Here is a 19,066-nt window from a genome sequence, read left to right on the forward strand (position 1 = left end):
ACTTTCATCATTCCTCTCTCTTCTGTTCTCTTCTTCCTCTCACACTCTCCCTGCTTCCCCATTTCCCCTTTCTCTTTCCCCTTCCTTAATTTCCTTTCCACAGTCACAATCACCTGTAATTCTGTATCCTCCCGGATCAGATCTTGACTTTTCTAAGGTGTTCAGCAAAGGAGATAAATTTTGCCTGCTACAATTAATTTGATGTCATGGACAAAGAATCCTATTTGTTGATGATGGAGATTATGGGCAATTTTTATGTTCTTTGTGCTTCTGTATTTTTCATATTTTCTAAAGAGTGTCTATTATAAATGCCATTTTTAAAAAATCATTTGCTCTTTCTGTGCCTGATGCCAATAGAGCCTTATTTAACAAAAGTACAAACTAAACAAAATGAGAAATCAAATTTGGTTTTCTAGTTAATATGAATTTGGTTCACCATTTTGGTATTTGGTTTTCCAAATTTTTTCAACTTTGAAAATTATGGCCCCTTGGACTGCAGTGTGAACCCTTCAGCTCTTGGTGCTCTCGTAGTACATAATGGATGTTAAATACACTCTCACAGGTTAGGCTTAAACTCTTAAATCCTTAAATTTAGTTCATATTTTGTTTTTTTATAATATTTTTACTATGAGGGTGGTCAGTATAACAGACTTGGCAGTTTATATGCAGATTTGTTTTCAGCCCTGTTACCAGTCTTGGGGACATTGAGTGGACTGGCATTGGTGAGCACCCATTCTACTATTGTTATACCTCGTTGTTATACTTTGTCTATTGTCCTTGGTACTATTGGTTACCAGAAGCATGAACTTCATGTTGTACTAGCTGTAACAGCCCATGATACCAGCTGATCCACAGTTAAATGTTAAAATTCCAAGTTCAGATTCAAGTTTGAGCAAAGGAGGAACTTCCAGATTATGTCCTTCTCAGTTGACTAGCATAGGTGAGCAAGGTACATGTAAGACTAGATGTAGTGTTCTAGACAAAGTTTTGCATTCCCTAGCTATAGTGTACTCATTTCAGAAGGGGTTAAATGATGTAGTTAGTGAACGGTTTTCTAGCTGCAGGGGTTTTGAAAAAGAGATCTAGGAATTCTGGAGCTAATTGAATTTTTCAGGCATGAACTTATGGTCATTGAAAATATTTGAGTGAGTAAAATCTTCATGCTTTGCTAGTAGATATAGTTCATACAGAGTCTTAAAAGCCCAGAATTCTTTTTTTAAAAAGGATTTTATGCCTATGATGTTTGGACATTTTATATGATAAAGATATGACAATATAAAAGATTTTACACTCTGTATTTGTTTCCTTGCTTTTGCCTTTTTCCCTTTATTTTTTTACTTCTTCTCTCACTTCCCCAAGTCTGCATTACTGCTGCTTTTTCCCATTTTTCCCCATCTTGTGAGCAAAGTTTTAACAGTACATAGAAAGTTAACTGCCTGGAGTCTTTTAAATATAAGTAACACGCAACCAGTAATAAGCTATCGGTTGTTTTTTTGCTGCCTGCAAAGAAACATAAACACAGTGCTCATTTCTGGCAGGTTTTTACTGTCAGAGTTTCTCCTATTATATTTATCTTACAATTTGCCAGGGGGTGAAGTTATTAAGTTTTAGCAGCAGCCATCGATCAAGTTCACAAGTTAACACGATAAAGGCTCTGTGCCGCTCCGATCCGGGGAAATGATGATCCTCACTCGGTAATTAACTAAATGAGAAAGTTAAATCTTACTTGAGAGCTGGGAGAGATGAAAGAGAGGTGTTTGTCAGTTTCTCAGTGGAAATTAGAAGCAGTTTTCTGCAATTCCCTAAGCTGCTGCTCTGTCATATTTTACATAAGCACTGGGAAAACGTCTTGTAATTAGTGCTGTCATGGAGGATTTTTTTTTTTTTTTTTTTTTTTTTTTTGCTGAAGGATGTTGGAATAATTCATTAGATTATCAAGAAAGGCTTGTGTCCTGAAATGATTAGCACAGTGAAATTTAAACCATTAACGATAACAAGTTTAGAGCTTGCTGCAGTGCAGAGGCACCCAGGGTATGTCTGTGCCTATTTCAATCATTTCTTATAATTAAACATTATGTTCTTTTTTTTCCCCATCACTACGACCCATCCAAAAATCCTTTTAAGGTGACACTGTCTACATCAGTGGATTTACCAGCCTTGGAGGTGTGTGTAGTTAGTAGCTATAAGAATGTAGCAGTAAATTAAACTACTATGAGTTTCTTGGTTTAGAACAAAAGAACCTATCGTCCTGGAAGCTGTAAAGTTGCATGAGGGAATGCACTACAGAAACAAGAGCCCCAGTTTTGAAACCTAAAATGTTAAGTAATTATTTTTTCCCTTTAACTCCCTTTAAAATCTGGAAATAATCAAAATGGCTTCACTTTGCTTTTGGTTAATTTTTTATATGGCTTTTTCTATAATTAGTAAATAGAAAAAAAGATTGGCAAGTGTCCAGTCTTTAAATAATCATATATACTGGTACATTTGTGAGTTCATTTCCTAGTGAGTTTTATTTAAAAGAATTGAAGTAATTGCAAGCTTTTTTGTTGGTTATTAAAAACCAGTCAGAGTCATAATGTGAACTTTCTTTCTGCTGACAAATCTGCCCCTTCCTGCCTTCTACATCCACTAATCAGATCTGACATATTTATGAGTTCACCCAATATGTAATCATATTTAGTAGAAGCTGTTAAAATATTAATGCAATAATCCTACTGAAAAATGTGATGTTTACTTCTGTTGAAATGTATATTTCATTCTGTACATACAGCCACCGTTTTCTTTTCATTTGCACTCTCACCCCCCCCTCCCCCCGCCCCCCAAAGAGGATGATAGACTACTTCTTGGGTCACTAAAAGTTTTAAAGTCTTTAAAGAACTGAAAACTGGAATATTAAAAGTTGTGATTCCATCTTTGGGCATTCATCAGCTTTTACTCTGCATATTTAATTTATGGCCAAAATTCTTTCCATTTCCCTTAAAATCCCCTTGTTAAAAGATGCTCAAGTACCAATGGTTTTTATTCCTCTGGGTTCCTGTTTCTTTTCTCCCCTGGTTCTTGGGAGTTCTAGAGCTGTTCTGAGCCTCCCCGCTACCACCATCTCCACCACTAGGTGTGCTTACTTATTTCTTTCAGTCCTAATCAAAATGTAGACAACATCATTTCCTCTTAATTTGACCAAGACCATGTTGACTTTTTAAAACAGATGTTTTTACAAAGAAATCAAAGAAAACAATAGAAAAAAAGAACTTTAAAATCAGTGTTTTGGGATTCTTATTTAACTAAAGCCTAGCAACAGAATAGAGAGTAGTGTATAGACCTTTTAAAAATCTCCCCTTCCCCTTCAAAACTCTTGAATGTTTTTTCTTGTTTCTCCAGCCCCAGGAGCAAGAACTCTGGTTTTATCCCCTCCAGGTTAATGTAGCAGAATAAATGTTTGAAGAATCAGCCCTACTCAAGAAGTAAATCATTATACTGAAAAAAATGTGTTTTATAACCCAGACTTAAAATTCTCAACAAGTTCTTTCTCCTCCGTCTCTTCTAATTTTAGCTATGATCAACTCTTATTTTATCAACCTTCTAATTGGTCTTCTTCCTCTGCTGTCACAACTTGCTCTTGTTACCCCCTTCCCATCTCCCCAGCCTCCGCGCCCATTCTCTGTATGGCAGCCTGTGTAAATACTCCTAAAGCAGGAATCAAATGATGTCATATTGACTACTTCAGAACCTCCAGGGGCTCCCCTTTACATTAAGGAAGAAATGCACACTCCTTACTGTGTCCCAGAAGGCCTTATATGATCTGGCCCCAGGACCCCTCACTGACCTCATTTCCACCTTCTCCTTCATTCACTCCACCCCAGGCATATTAGACTTCTTTCTCTCTTTTCACTTAAACACGCCCTTTGACTTGCTCTTCCTTCTGTCTGGAAGGCTTTTCCCCTAGGTCTTCACAAGACTGACTCTCATTATTCAGATCTCATCTCACATATTACCTCCTTTAGCATCATTTCATGACCATCTCAGTTAAAGTAAGTTGGACTACTTACTCCTTATTTATGTTACCTTGTTTTGTTTTCTTCACAATACTTATTTGTTTCTGAAATTAACATATTTATTAAATGTCCTTCCTCCACTCTTGCCCAGAGAAGGTGAAGAAATGTGTGCCTGTTTGCCACAGTTTCCCCAGTACTTAAGTGTCCAACACAGAGTAGTCACTCAGTAACTAGTTGGTCGATTGATAACTCTAAAGTTCCAACCATAGTCAAAATTCGTGTCCTATTCCTCCTAGGCTACAGTCTTATCCACAGCACAGTGCTTGGCCATTTTATTCTTAGATTCATTCATCTTAATCATTATGTGCCCTTTCCCCTACCATGGGTTTCAGTGCCATTCTTTCAAGTCCTTCTTAAAGCCAAACAGAAATACCATCTGCATCTTTCTAGTTGTAAATATTACTCTTTTCACCTAGGCTGTACTCCCCTAATTCCAAATGGTGTCCTGTGTCTAGAACATTTTTTCTTCTTACCACACCCATCGTTGGTTGTTAAATAAGGCAGGATGTGCATGCAAACTAGAAATATCTGTCATTTTACCGTCAATTTTAGCTAGTCTGTGCTGTCTCTTCCAAGCAGCGCACAATAGTCTTAGCAAAGTCAGCACACTTAATACTGCAGGGATGTGGTAGTTAGGCTAGTTGGCGTCTGCAAGTATGTTATTTTTCCCTCCTGGCTCTGGCGGCAGCTTCAGAGACATTCATGGTAATTTTGAAAGTGATACATGTAATATGTTTTTAGGGGAAGGAAATGTTAGTCCTTAGCCTTTGAGGACAAAGCTGAGGGCAGTGATATAAATACTTAAACTCTTTCATTTGTGTGCTTGTCACCTGACAGCTTCTTTCTTTTGGAAATAACTGTTCATTGTAAACAGAAAAGCAGAAGAGGAGATATGCAGGGGTGGCAGAAAGTGTTACCATTAAACCAAGGTTGTTTGTCAGCTTTCCTAGACATTTGAACAGTAGTGGTTGAGTCATCACGCTTTTTTTGGGAAAGCCAAATCAATTCTATTGCCACCAGTAGCCATTACCCTCTTTCCCATACACTCTAATATACAACCTTTTGATTTTTTAATAATTGAGTTTTTTCAGGATACCCTTGCGGATTTTCAAAGGTTCTCAAATTGAAATTTTGCTGCATTTATTTTAGATGTTAGTAGAAAAATCTGTACAGGAGAATGATAAAAGGAAGAAGGTTAATAATAAAGGCCTTTATCTCCAGAGTTCTTTGCAAATGTAATATCTTAGTTGCAAATGAAATAAATATTATAGTGGCATTTATCCTAGGCATACTCTATCCTTAGCATTTAAAAAAATCAATTTTATTAAGATAATTTACATAAAATTCACCCATTTTAAGTATGGATTTTGACAAATGTATACAGCTGTGTAATAATCAAGCTGTAAAACATTTTCATTGCCTCAAAAACTTCCCTTGTGCCCTAACTCAGTCAATCCTACCCCTATATCCAGCCCCAGGCAACCACTGATCTGTTTTTATCATTATAAATTAGATTAGTTGTTCCTAGAGTTTCATGTAAGTAGAATTATAAAATATATACTCCTGTGCCTGCCTTCTTTCATTAAGCATGTTTTTGAGATTCATCCTTGTCATTTTGTGTATCTGTAGTTCATTCTTTTGTTAATGAGTACCATTCCATAGTATAGATCTATCACAATTTGTTTATTTGACTCTTGATGGACATGGAGATTATTTCAATTTGGGACTATTATGAATAAAGCAGCTATAAATGTTCATATATAAGTTTTTAGGTGGAAATATGTTTTCATTTGGAGGGGGTAAATACCTGAGAGTGGAATTTCTGGGTCAGGTGGTAAGTATGTGTTCTATAAGAAACTGTCAACTGGTTTTCTAAAGTGGTTGTACCATTAAACATGACTGCTAGCAATGTATGAGATATCCAGTTGCTCCTCATTCTTGCCAATACTTGGTATGGTTGGTCTTTCTAATTTTAGCCATTCTAGTTAGTATGTAGTAGTGTCTCATTGTAATTTTAATTTGCATTTTCCTACTGACTAATGATGTTGTACTTCTTTTCATGTGTTTTTTGGCCATCTGGAGATCTTTTTTTATGAAGTGTTTGTTCATATCTTTCACCCATTTAAAGAAAATGGTTATTTGTTTCCTTATTATCTGGCTGTGAAAGTTCTTTATACATTCTAGATATGTCCATTGTCAAATACATACGTTGCAAATATTTTCTCCTAGATTTGTATTTTTATTTTCTTAACTGTTTCTTTTGGGAACCAGAGTTTAAAAATTTGCCACATGCTAACTTTTCAATTTTTTTCTTAAAAAATAAAAAGTTTGAACCTTTCTCAAAAATTAGCTGGCTATATGCAAGTCTATTTGTAGACTCTATTGAGGACCATTGATCTACATGCTTGTCTTTACATCAAACCACAATATCTTGATTACTATTGCTTTACTGAAAATCTTGAAATTCAGTGATATAAGTCCTCCATCTCTGTTTTTATTTTTCAAGATTGTTTTGGCTAAAATTTAGGTCCTTTGCATTTCCATAAAATTTTAGAATCAGCTTGTCAATTTGTCTGCTGGGATTCCAATTGATATTCTATATAGATCAATTGGAAAGAATGAACATCTTAAAAATATTGAGTCCAAAGGCTTCTGAGGCTCAAGATAAACTGTTTCTTGATCTGGGAGCTGGTTACATGGGTATGTTCATCTTGTGAAAATTCACAAGATGTGAATTTTAAGTACACACTTAAAATTATGTACTTTTATGTATATCATACTTCAGTGAAAATTAAAATACAAAAATATTTATTAATAGTGAGAAAGAAGGATGTATTTTCAAAAAGAGAGGAAGAGTCCAACCCCAGCAGTATTATAAGTGTCACTAAATTGTTGATTTATTGGGCACTTTACTGTGTTACAGATGAGCTAAACATACTTTTCTTAAATTATTTTATTTGATTCTCACAAAAACCCAGTGGAATAGATCCTATAATTATCCTTATTTTACAGAAAAGAGAAACAGACTCAGAAAAAATCAAGTTAGTTATTCCATGTCACACAGCTGGTAAATTGAGGAGCCAGAATTTGAAACCAGGTTTCTACTCTAGGGCCAAAGCTCTTAGTATGGTGTAGTGATTAAGAGCAACTAAGCTGAAGTGATGATGCATCTGAGGTGTGCATATTTCTAGCTCACAAGGAAATACTGTGGTCTGAGGGGTGGTGACTAAACTGTAGTACCAGCTGGAGTAACCCAAATGGTGGTAAATACATGAACTCTCAGTTTATACTGTATTTCTAATAGTAAAATGTTTTAGGTCTCATTTATGATTTGATTGTTAAAAGTGTAAGAAAGTATTGAACTTTAGCACCTGCAATGGGATAATTCCAAATGTGTGAAGTTTTTAGGCACTTTTATGTGTTAATAGTCTGACAGCCACTGATCAAAGCACGACTTTCCATGATTATAGAAACAGCTGGTTTGTTTAGAGTATAAACAGAATAATTTCAGTACCTTGCAGATTATTGTTCTCTGTCACTGACATTTCTTGCTGATTATTGTTCTCTGTTACTGACATTCCTAATCTTTAGCCAGAAAACAGTGTTCTGGTGGTAACTCCTGTCCATTGCCACCTTTTACAAGACAAAGGACAAATATATGAAAGATGATGGAGTGGGAGGTTTTAGTTGTTGGGATGAAAAGTGGCATTTGGTTAAGCTTGTTAGCTCTCTAAATCTTACTCCATATTTCACAAGTTTTCTTTTTCTAAGATGCAAACAAATAACCTACACAGAAAGCAGCCCTAAAGTCCCCCAAGGCCTGTGTCCAACAAGGTTCTTATTAATCATTTTTAGTCTGTGTCATAGACAACAGTGGCATTTATGCTAGAAAACATCAAACTGTACACTAGGGCTTGCTGTTTACAGGTATCAGCTCTTTCTGTTTTAACCGGAGTGGCTAATGCCATTCTTAAAAATAAACTTTGATCTGTGTATCAGGAATCATTTGTAAAGAGGCCTGCATTGTAAGATTTAACATTTAAAAATTAAGTCAAGCCTGTGCCTTAAATAGCAGAAGTTGATTATCCAAATTTGATACAGTTTTATAGCATATTCACTATGTATGAACAGGTAAGACCCCATAGTAACATGGGTCTCCTTGGTGAGATGGGCTTACCTCAGGCAAATATGCTGAAGATCAATCAAATTACTTTGAAAAGTACCCAGTTGTACCATTTTGTGGTTATCCTCTAGAGAAAACCAACTTTCTTCACAGTAGCAAAAGTTTCACTTGATTTCTGAGGCTTCTAGTGTTCCCCAACTTCAAACTTGGGTATGGTCCTTGTCTCTTTTTTTTCTCATACCCCGTATTCAGCCTATCAGCAAATTCAGTTGGCCTTGCCTTCAAACTATACATTGAATTTCAGTTCTCACCCTTCTGTAGCTACCCTTCTAGTCCAAATGATTGTCTCGTTCATGGAATACTGTGGCACAGTCTCTTAACTAGTCTCCTTACTTCCATTCTTTTCACCTACAGTCTATTCTCCACACAGCAGTGATCCTTTTAAAAGGTGTCCGATCATGTCACTCTTAGGCTTCTAGGTGCTTCTCTGTATACCCTATCTCTCTGCAGAGTTTCTCATCCTCCAGATTTCTCTCTAGCAGGGAGCTTGAATTTCTTACATGGTAGCTCAAGACTCTTAAGAAGAAATAAGCAGAGCCACCTGAACTCAGAAGCCCCAAAATGTCACTTTTTCCACGTTTTGTTAGTCAAAGCCCAGATTCAAAGGCTAGTACCAACTCCACTTCTTGATGGGAGAAACAGCATTCGTGTTCAGGGAGGGATGGAATTGTTTGGGGCCCTCTTTGGAGATTCGCTGCCATCATCTAGATGACCTGGATGATCTGGCTTGGACTACTTCTACATCTCTATTTCTCCTTGCCCACTTGGTTCCAGACATCCTGGGCCCTCTCGTTGTTCCTAGAGCATGGCAGACAGACTGCCACCCAGGACCTTTGCTCTCAAAATTCCTATTGCCTAGACCATTCTTCTCACATGTAACAAAATATCTGGTTCCTCATTTCCTTCATGTTTCATTTCAGTTGTCATCTCTTTAGGGAAACTATCTGTGACTCCTTAGACTTACATAACTATATGAGGTGTATTTTTTTATTATTATTATTGCTGTATAACAAACTACCACAAACTTAAGTTAAAACAGTGTCCATCCACTAGCTCACATTTCTTTAGGTCAGAAGTGTGGCATAGCATGGCTAGGTCCTTGGCTCAGAGTACCGCAAGGCTGAAATCAAGAGGTTGGCCAGGCTGAGTTCTCATCTGGAGGCTCTGGGGGAAAATTATCTTCTCAGCTCATTGTTGACAGATTTCAGTTCCTTGCCTATGTAGGATTGGGGTCCCCATTTCCTTACTCTTTGTCAACTCCTAGAGGCCAACCGCATTCCTTGCCACTTGATCTTCCTCTTCTGCAACCAGTTGAGAAAACTTTTTAAAGGGCTCATTTGATTAGGTCAGACCTACCAGCGTAATCTCCCAGTCTTCAGGTCAATTGCTTTGGGCCCTTAAATCACTACAGTACCTACATGTTCGCTTAAACAACTGAGAGAAGTTGTGTGTATACCAGGGGCTGAGAATCTTGGGGGACCATCTTACAGTTTTGCCTATAGTATAATAACATATGCTTTTTTTCCCTAGTCCCTTATCCTGCTTTATTTTAACTTACCGTACACGCTAGAATATAAAAGGTCCCAATGATACTTTGTTGTTATTGTTCAGTGTTGTATTCCTAGCACCTAGGACAATGTTTGGCACATTGTAGGTACTCAATTAATATTTATTGACCGATCCAGTTTATAAAAAAGACTATGGCATATAAATTCGATGACAGTGGAGGTAAGATTTTTTGGAAAGATCAGATTAAGCATATAAATGTTATTTAAGCTTTAGCTCCAAAGGTACCAGATTCTCAAATTATTTATTAGCCTTTCTTTGGATAGAGGATTTCTTATTTGACTATTAAATAATAAGTTGTAAGTAATTGTATAAATGTCCAGTAATTGGTGTATACAAAGAAAAGCAAATTAGCTTTTTTGCTTGCTAGTAATAATAATAATGCTTTCACCTTTCAGTTTTCATCTACATATCTCCAAGTAACATCTTCCTGTAAACTTTGGGAAATGGATGCTTAGTCATCCAACAATATTCCTGATTTACCAACTTACTGTGGTATTTCTGTGGCTTTCCATGTTAACAATGTCTATTTACTAATAGAGTAAGAGAGTGAACACCATCATATAGACATAACATAGGATGCCAGACCAGAAAATTATACATTTCTCTCATTTTCAGTACTTATTGTTATATGTTTCTTTTAATCTACCCCTTCTACAGACAAAACTTGCCAATGGCACTTCCAGTATGATTGTGCCCAAGCAACGGAAACTCTCGGCAAGCTATGAGAAGGAAAAGGAACTGTGTGTCAAATATTTTGAGCAGTGGTCAGAGTCCGATCAAGTGGAATTTGTGGAACATCTTATATCTCAAATGTGTCATTATCAGCATGGGCACATAAACTCGTATCTTAAACCTATGTTGCAGAGGGATTTCATAACAGCTCTGCCAGGTATGTCTGTGGGTGTTTGTGAGCCATTAATTTGCCTGGAAGATATGTTACAATGGTAATGGTACTGGATCTTCAGCTATACACCTCTCTTTTTAAAAGTCTTTATTGGCTTGATTTTTATAAATGGAGTCCTTTAACTGTACCTTCTTGGGGTATAAATACAAAAAATAAAACTTTGGAAATCAAACTCTTTTTCCCTATGTTCTCCCTATCTGTTCACCCTGGTTTTACCCACACACTGGTCCACGTAACATCTTTCCTGAGCCAGTATCTGTTTTTCTTTACTATGTTCTTTTAAAATATTTTCCCAAGTATTTGTTCTTTAAAAACATAATTTTTATAGGTATGTATTCTTCGTAACAGATGAAGTGCATATTATTTAATCTCTTTATTTAACATTTGGGTAGTTTAAAATATCTTTTCTATTATTAAGCTATTCTGCGATGGACATTCTTATTCATTAATCTTTTGGGCGTCCTATGGAAAAGTGCCAGAAGTGAGATTCCTATATTAAAGAATGGTGAATATTTTAAGACTTTTATTACTTGTGCCAAACTATCCTCTAAAAGATATATACCAACTTAAAACCTCCCCAAAACTGCTTATTAACACGTTGCTTTGCCAAGTACATTTTTTTTAAAAAATTGTTTTTTCAAAATTGTGATTTAAATTGCCCTGTAAAACAAAAGAAATATCTGTGTATATCTTATGAATAAGCATTTTAAAGCTGAATTTGTACCTGTATCTTTCGTTAAATAGAGTAGATTTCTGCCCCCTCTTCACTCATTAGATTTTGTTTTAGCCACAGGCAGTTTTCTTTGTGCAGTATGTACCTCATTACTGTACTTTCCTCATTCACTGAGACATGCTACTATCTCAAGCATATACCACTAAAAATTGAACAGCAGTTGATTAGACTAGTGTATCCTTTGCCTAATACTGATCCCAGATGTGTATCTGGCTGACCACTTTATAAGATATTAAATCATCAGTCTAATGCTTCACAGCCATTTTAACTTATAAACTTACACCATCTGGCTACATTTAGTAAACCAAACTACTTCAAAAACTGTCTGTAATCCATTAATGTAATGGGTTTGTTTGCAGTGTTAGGTGAAATTACTTCCAAAGACTTGTTATAGGGACATAGTGAAAGATCAGGAGCAATTTGATAGCAGCCATTAAAAACAGAAATGGATTTTGGAAACATCTGATAGTGTAGAAAGTTTCACTATAAAAATGCAGGAATTGTACCATCACTGTATTTGTATTTTGCATGAAGAACTAATTATTATATCTTTAATTGGCTTATAGTTATAGTCCTTTAATAAGAATGAGATGATGGATAACTCCATCTGTTTATACTTAAATATGAACATGTGACACCAGCCAAACAAGATCCATTTAATGCTTTCTTTTCCAAATTTATACAATGTGACTGATATCCATACAATCTTTATAATTAGAATAATGTTTAAACACATTTGGATTGTTCCTAATGGCGTCCAATTATGTCTTTGTATGATTCAGGGGAAAAGCACAAAATGAAATATGGTATTCTCTTTCCTGTTAAGTTTCTGCCTAAGAGAGTGCAAGTATGAAGGTATCCTTATGCACTGTTTAAGACTTTAGCAAACCTCTGATATGTAACCTGTAAATAGAAATGTTTTTGAATGTTTTTTTCTCACTCGTGAATTAGAACAGCAGCCAAAAGGTTTATTAGTGCGATCATCCTGTTTTATAGAATCTTTTCCTCTGAGACCTCAGTACAGATTTGGGTGGTAGAGAATTTTAATTGGGAAGCCCGTCTGATTTACAAAGCCCAAGATCTACTTTCACTGTTTTCCTCTGTACACCCTACGAAATAGTCTCTGAAATTCTAACCAAGTTATCTATTGGTCTGGGATTTTTTTTTTTTTTTTTTTTTTTTTTTGTCAACTGTCATTTAGGTTATATAGCAGCAACTATTCTCAAATGTAGTTGTTGTTTTTTTTTTTTTTAAACATCTGAAATTAAACTCATCCTTGAACTTAAACATACCTCTCTGTCTTTCCTCTTGGGATGTTCCTATGCCAGTCTGTATTTCTTCCTTCTCTCCTTTCTGCATGCCCAAAATTCTATAACCCAGCACATTCTGACTTAGTACCTTTCCCCCAGTACATTTAAAGGATATTTCTTTTACTGAACAGCTTTGGAACTGCAGCAGTAATAGAAACAGAATGAGAAATGGACCTAATATAGAGATTTGGGGGGGTCTGAATCACAGAGTTTGCGATGCCATCCATAGAACATCCCCTAGTGCTGAAATCCATACAGATAGATGTGAATTGTTTTCTGGAATCCTTTTTATTTTTAATATCTTGGGGGGTTTGCTGGATGTTAGTTTTAACTTTCTTAGCTAACAGAAGATAGAAAATACTGTTCATTTCTGTAACCTTATGGAAAAATTATTGACACTCATTTTACCCAAGTCTCTGTTTGAAAAAGAAACTGTACCACACTAGGGACAGTGATATGCCTTCATAGCAGAATAAATGCTGTTCTGTTTTAAAGGACCCTTTGTAAAAAATCATTCACCACCTGTGTTCTTCTTGCCTCCTCCCGCCACCAAAAGCTCGGGGTTTAGATCACATTGCTGAGAACATTCTCTCATACCTGGATGCCAAATCACTATGTGCTGCTGAACTGGTGTGCAAAGAATGGTACCGAGTGACATCTGATGGCATGTTATGGAAAAAGCTCATTGAGAGAATGGTCAGGACAGATTCTCTGTGGAGAGGCCTGGCAGAACGAAGAGGGTGGTGAGCCTTTTAATTTTCTTGCTATTATAGAGCTTCAGGACCTGACTGTTCAGTCATTGGAATATTGTTGGGAACCAATGAGACCATTTCATTTAATACAGTGATTTTGCTGGTTTATAGCAAAAAAAAAAAAAAAAAGTAAAATAGTTGTCCATATACATGACAGTTTTTCTTCTAACCAACCACTCATAAACGACATAAAAATGTGTGTTAATACTGCTTTCCAAAAATAATGAAAACCTGACTAGTCCTCCCATTTAAAGCATTCTGTTTTCTGGGCAGAAACAGTATCCTGAAAAAGGGCTGATGGGCAGTTTATAAGGCAAGTAGATGACTTTTGATGACATAGAAGCCATCAGATCCAACTTTCTTCCCCTGAAACAGCCCAGAACAAATAATCATGATCTCCTTCAGAAGATTCCTTGCCTTTAGCCCATGCCTATGGTATTTTATCACCTTCATAATCAAAATTATTTTTATGCCCAACTAGAATAAGAACTGTAACCATCAGAAAATGTGAAGAATGGAATTTATTATACATAATTGTTTCTTCATAAGACTCCTATATTTTCAAGGTTTCACTTAACAGTAAATTCCTTAAGGCATTATATAGTTAACAGCCTGACACTTCACCAATTTTGTTGTTGTTCTCTTAACGAAATGGTACCATTTCATTAGAACTTCTGGAAGATGTCTTTTTATATAACTTGATCTCAGAGGGTGTCTCTAGAATGTCACTATAAGAAAGTCAGGTGTGAATGTCTCATAAATAAAATAAAAGCGACATATTAGGTATTTTAGTTGATAGATATGCACCAGCAGGCATATGTGTGCTCAGTGTTATCCTAAGCAATAAATTTTATCAATTGTTTATCATGGATCATAAAGAGATACAAAACAGTTAAGACTAGAGGATCAGCTTTTCTTAGCAATTTTCATAAAAATATAGTTGGCATCCCTTTTTTTGCATTTGGAAATTAATTAATATATAATAAACATTGTACCTCTAAATATTATACCATGTGCTTCAAGAGATTTCTGTCGTTGTAGTTACTAAGAAGACTAAAATTTCTCTCAAATTTAACTAAAGGAAGTAAATGCCAGGCAATTCTTTGGCTATGTAAAAATTGCATAAATGATAACATATTTTTCTAAGTATGTTTCTCTTATCCTCACTTATGTCACTATATAGAAAAATAGGAACCTTATTCTTTATAACTTATTTCATACATTGGAAATAAACTCTTTATAGTATAAAAAAGCAAAATAGTTTATAGTTGTATGGCATTCAAAGGCCATCATTTGGTTAAGCATGCCAAGACCAGACTTAGAAGCAGAGCAGGTGTTGCTTACCTGGGGAAATTTTAGGACAGCTAGGAGTATTCTTGTATCCCTCGGGGAAAAACAAGAGAAAAGAAATTCTCCTCCAAACAATTCCTGACCTGAAATTTCTGTTACAGAGATTCATTCCCATAGCTATATAGGTTTTTTCCATGTTAAAATATACTTTGTTCCCATTTGAACTGTAAATAAACAGCAAACCCTTATTAGACAAAGTCTTTTTTTGAAGATGGGGAGAATAAGAAATAGATGGGCAGATTTTGGCAGATGCATGTGAAAATGCCAAAGATAAACATAGGCATCGCAATTTTCTTTCAAATTGTCTTATCAAACCTATTGTCAGTAAAGTCTCTTTGTTATACCTTTCCCCAAATGCTGTCTTTGAAAGTTTCTTCTATTTTCTCCAACCAAAAATAAATAAGTAAATATAGTTTTCTAATAAAGCTTTGGGTTTAATTTCTACTTTGCTGTTGTATTTTGTATCTAGATGAATTTGACAGCCTGCCTCTAGGACATGAACTCTGTCATTTCCTCTCTTGGATAATACTGAATATGCTCTCTACTCAGTAATGGTAACTCTTAAAAGTGTAATAAAAGATCACTTATGAAAAGTCTGTTTTCTTAATCAGCAGATTACCTTTTATGATAACATTCTGAATTTAATATTTAGCATTTATCATGTACTCACTCACACTCTCGGAGGTACTAAGCATTTCATATAGAAGTGGTCCCTGGTGTCAAAGAGCTTCCATCATAAAAGGTTTTGACTTATAGATATAGACTGAGAAACCAGTTTTCAGTACCTACTCACCCTTTTTAATAGCACCATTGATTTGAAGAAATTCATATACTTTAGCAAGGCATGGTAAACACAGTGTAATAGAAAATAAGATCAGAGGTTTATATGATTTCTCTTTCAGATGTATAGATGGTTTCATTGCATATAAAGAAAATCCTGGGATGCCTGTATAACTGCCAGAGATGAAAAGGGGAACAACAGTTTCTAAGGAATGGTGGGCATTGAGAGATAATAAAGTAATTCAGAGTATGGGATCTGAAGTCAGAGTTAGATTCTCAGCTCTACTCACTCGTTATGTGACTTTGGGCAACTTACTTAACCTCCCTGGCATTTGATTTCTTTATCTGTAAAATTAATACAGTGATGCCTATTTCATTAAAGGATGTTGAAGAAGTCGAAATTACTAAATTGTAATTATTAACCAGACTTAGAATCTCTTCATTCAGAATCTGTCATTTATCTCCAATGTGTTTATAGAATGAAATTGTTTAGAGAAGAGTACCTTTAAACCAGAATTATTTTATAATGTGTCTTGTTTGCCCTTTTCTTTATGTTGATGTATCATGTTTTTTAGTCCCATTTGTCCCTTTTTCAGAACTATTATTTTAGCTTCTTCATTGCATATTTCCCTCTCCATATTAACACAGGAGTCAGAGCCAGCTACCTTCCTGATAGGAAATTTTCTCAACTAATTTTCAAGGTGTAGGATAGGAAGAGGGCAGGGAAGAAGCACTCCTGGAGACATCGAACAATTAATTATATTGTAATGGAGCTTTAGAGGGAGGAATGGATGACTGGCCCAGAGAAAACATGATTTCTCTGGTGCCAGGATTACACTCAGAGGCATTTCTGCCTGTCTCCACTTTGCAAGGCATGGTGCCAGTGAGAACAGCAGTTAGTACACCCATAGTGGGGTTTACTAGCTTCCACACCGTGTTTGGTGGGTTCTTAACTTCAGGATGAGGAATTAAATTTTTTACCCAGCAGGAAGTGATTGCCATTTACTGATTTTTTTTTCGTAGCAAAGATCTAGCTTGGGATATGAGTATTCCAGAGATGTGCTGTCATAAGGAAGGAGATGCTAACAAATGTTGCTCACTGGAATCAAGGAAAGGCAGTAAAATGCATGCATGTATGTATGTAGCCAGGAACACACCTGTGAAAGTCAATTTCATGCCTTAGACTTGACAGCACAGTGCTTTTAGGCATTTCATCTTCTTTCATACCTGCTGCTGGACACTCCTGTGATCCCTTTGTTTTCTGTCTAAATGAACTGAATTGCTCCTTTTAAAGCATAGCTACACTGATCAGCAGCAGCCTAGGTGCCTAAGTTGCCAACTTACCTCTACATAAATGAAGAATAGAAAAAGTGCTCTCCATGTCAGAGAGCCATTCCTGCTGCCCATGATGCTAGTCTCTACTGATTGGCACAACTTTACTCAGTGAAAAATAAAAATAAAAAAGACTGTGGGGCATGTGCCTAGTTCAAAGATAGTAGTTATCTTCACTAACAGAATTTGTAGTCTGCCTATCCAGAGGTCTGATAGACCAATAGATTATTCTGATGATCATATTTCGTTTATCTGTTGACATTATAATATCCCTTAAGACCTGACACTTTGATGTTCTACACTGGAAATCATGTTTTACCCAAAAGCAAATCAATGTTGGCCTAGTTCCATAGATCCCTGAAAGTTTCTCCTTGATGTGAGACTCCTGAAATCAGATTTAACTTCATGCCTCTCCAGGCTAGTTATGGAGACTATGTGGAATGGTAACTATGAAAACACTTTGAAAAAAAAATGAAGCTCCTTGGGAATGCATAATAATATGATTTTTATTGGGAAATGTTTGTTGTTTTTTAGGGGACAGTATTTATTCAAAAACAAACCTCCTGATGGGAACGCTCCTCCCAACTCTTTTTATAGAGCACTTTATCCTAAAATTATACAAGACATTGAGGTAAGAATCTGTGTATATTTGGGTGTTTGCCAAATCCTAGAGAATCCTCAACATTCTTAAGTAACAGCATTTTTACAATAAACCCATTAAAATTTATTGATGTGAGTTAAAAATCAATTTATAAGAGAATAGAGTAGGTAAAATATAGTAAATTGCCAAGCAAAAATGTATAAGTGTCTAAAAGTTGTTTACTGATAGATTAAAATAGATAAGAGAGAGAGAGGGAGACAGTGATATCTTCGTATAGTAACAGTGGGACTCCTAAAGTTGTACTTATAATCTCATATTCAGATATCTTCTGAATTGAACCTCTCCGAAAGGTCACTGATAGAAATGGTCACCACGTATGTAGGAAGAGTACTGCGCACATAACTTCATGTGGTTCATAGCTTGCCCTCTGTCAGTAAGCAGTCTCTTTCCACCAGGCTTATTATTTAATTGAGTTATATGCAGGAGAGTTCTAGAAAGTGACTCTTTACTTTACAAATGAAAAAATGTTTTATAATTTTAAATAATGCCTTTTTAAAAACATATTTTTAGTTTGCCTTAAGTTCTGTGTGTCCAATAGCGTGAACCACTGAGCATTTGTCGTTGGTTGCCATGAAAATCATAAGAGTTTAGTTCTGGTCCTTTCCTAACAAAGTTGCCTCTTTATCATTTCTTCTTCTCAGACTATAGAATCTAATTGGAGATGTGGAAGACATAGTTTACAGAGAATTCACTGTCGAAGTGAAACAAGCAAAGGTGTTTACTGTTTACAGTATGATGATCAGAAGATAGTAAGCGGCCTTCGAGACAACACGATTAAGGTGAGGTCTCTTCAGTTGTGGGAAGGAGCGAGGGTGACCACATTCATAAAGCAATCCAAAGTGTGAATTCTGAGTATTATTTCCAGGAAGTAAGTGAGCATTTTAGATTGTTTCCAGTCCCAAAGCCGAAATCACTTTCTTAAAGGACAGATACCTGCTTCCCCCGAGAAGAGCATACCAAAGAATTATTAAATTCTCGTCCTGAAGTGTACTGAATGGGCTACTCTACTGGCCTTCACATAATTATAGGCTACCCCTGTTCCTTAATGAAAAGGATAAAGCCTGCATTAGTACTAAAGCCACATATATATAAGTGCTTAGCGATCCCCAGAGAAAAGAATGCATTCCACACTACTCTGGGCTTTGATTCTTTTGGGGAATCAAACACATAATAGAGCCAGCAAGTCTCTGCAGCACCCCATTATCACAGTGATCAAAAGGATCTTGTTTGCCATTTTAGATCTGGGATAAAAGCACATTGGAATGCAAGCGAATTCTCACAGGCCACACGGGTTCTGTCCTATGTCTTCAGTATGATGAGAGGGTGATCATAACTGGATCATCGGATTCCACGGTCAGGTAGAAAATTTCAAACGATCTTTTGAACTCTGAAATACCAGGTCCACTCTGTTCTTTGTCATAGATAGTAATTCTATATATA

The 19,066-nt window shown here is 36.0% G+C and overlaps 1 protein-coding gene across 9 annotated transcripts in view; it reads left to right on the top strand.

Annotated features, from left to right (window-relative positions):
• Positions 1-19,066, top strand: part of BTRC (beta-transducin repeat containing E3 ubiquitin protein ligase) — a 151,263-nt gene that overhangs the window by 113,657 nt on the left and 18,540 nt on the right. For all 9 annotated transcript variants that reach the window (XM_016120040.2, XM_016120041.2, XM_036223924.1 and 6 more), the window contains 5 exons: positions 10,462-10,693; positions 13,308-13,494; positions 17,500-17,596; positions 18,268-18,405; positions 18,866-18,984. In XM_016120040.2, the coding sequence (XP_015975526.1) occupies positions 10,462-10,693; positions 13,308-13,494; positions 17,500-17,596; positions 18,268-18,405; positions 18,866-18,984 (773 nt within the window). The remainder of the gene's footprint in view (positions 1-10,461; positions 10,694-13,307; positions 13,495-17,499; positions 17,597-18,267; positions 18,406-18,865; positions 18,985-19,066) is intronic.

Source organism: Rousettus aegyptiacus, unplaced genomic scaffold, assembly GCF_014176215.1.
Source record: "Rousettus aegyptiacus isolate mRouAeg1 unplaced genomic scaffold, mRouAeg1.p scaffold_m13_p_6, whole genome shotgun sequence".
Classification (NCBI taxonomy): domain Eukaryota; kingdom Metazoa; phylum Chordata; class Mammalia; order Chiroptera; family Pteropodidae; genus Rousettus; species Rousettus aegyptiacus.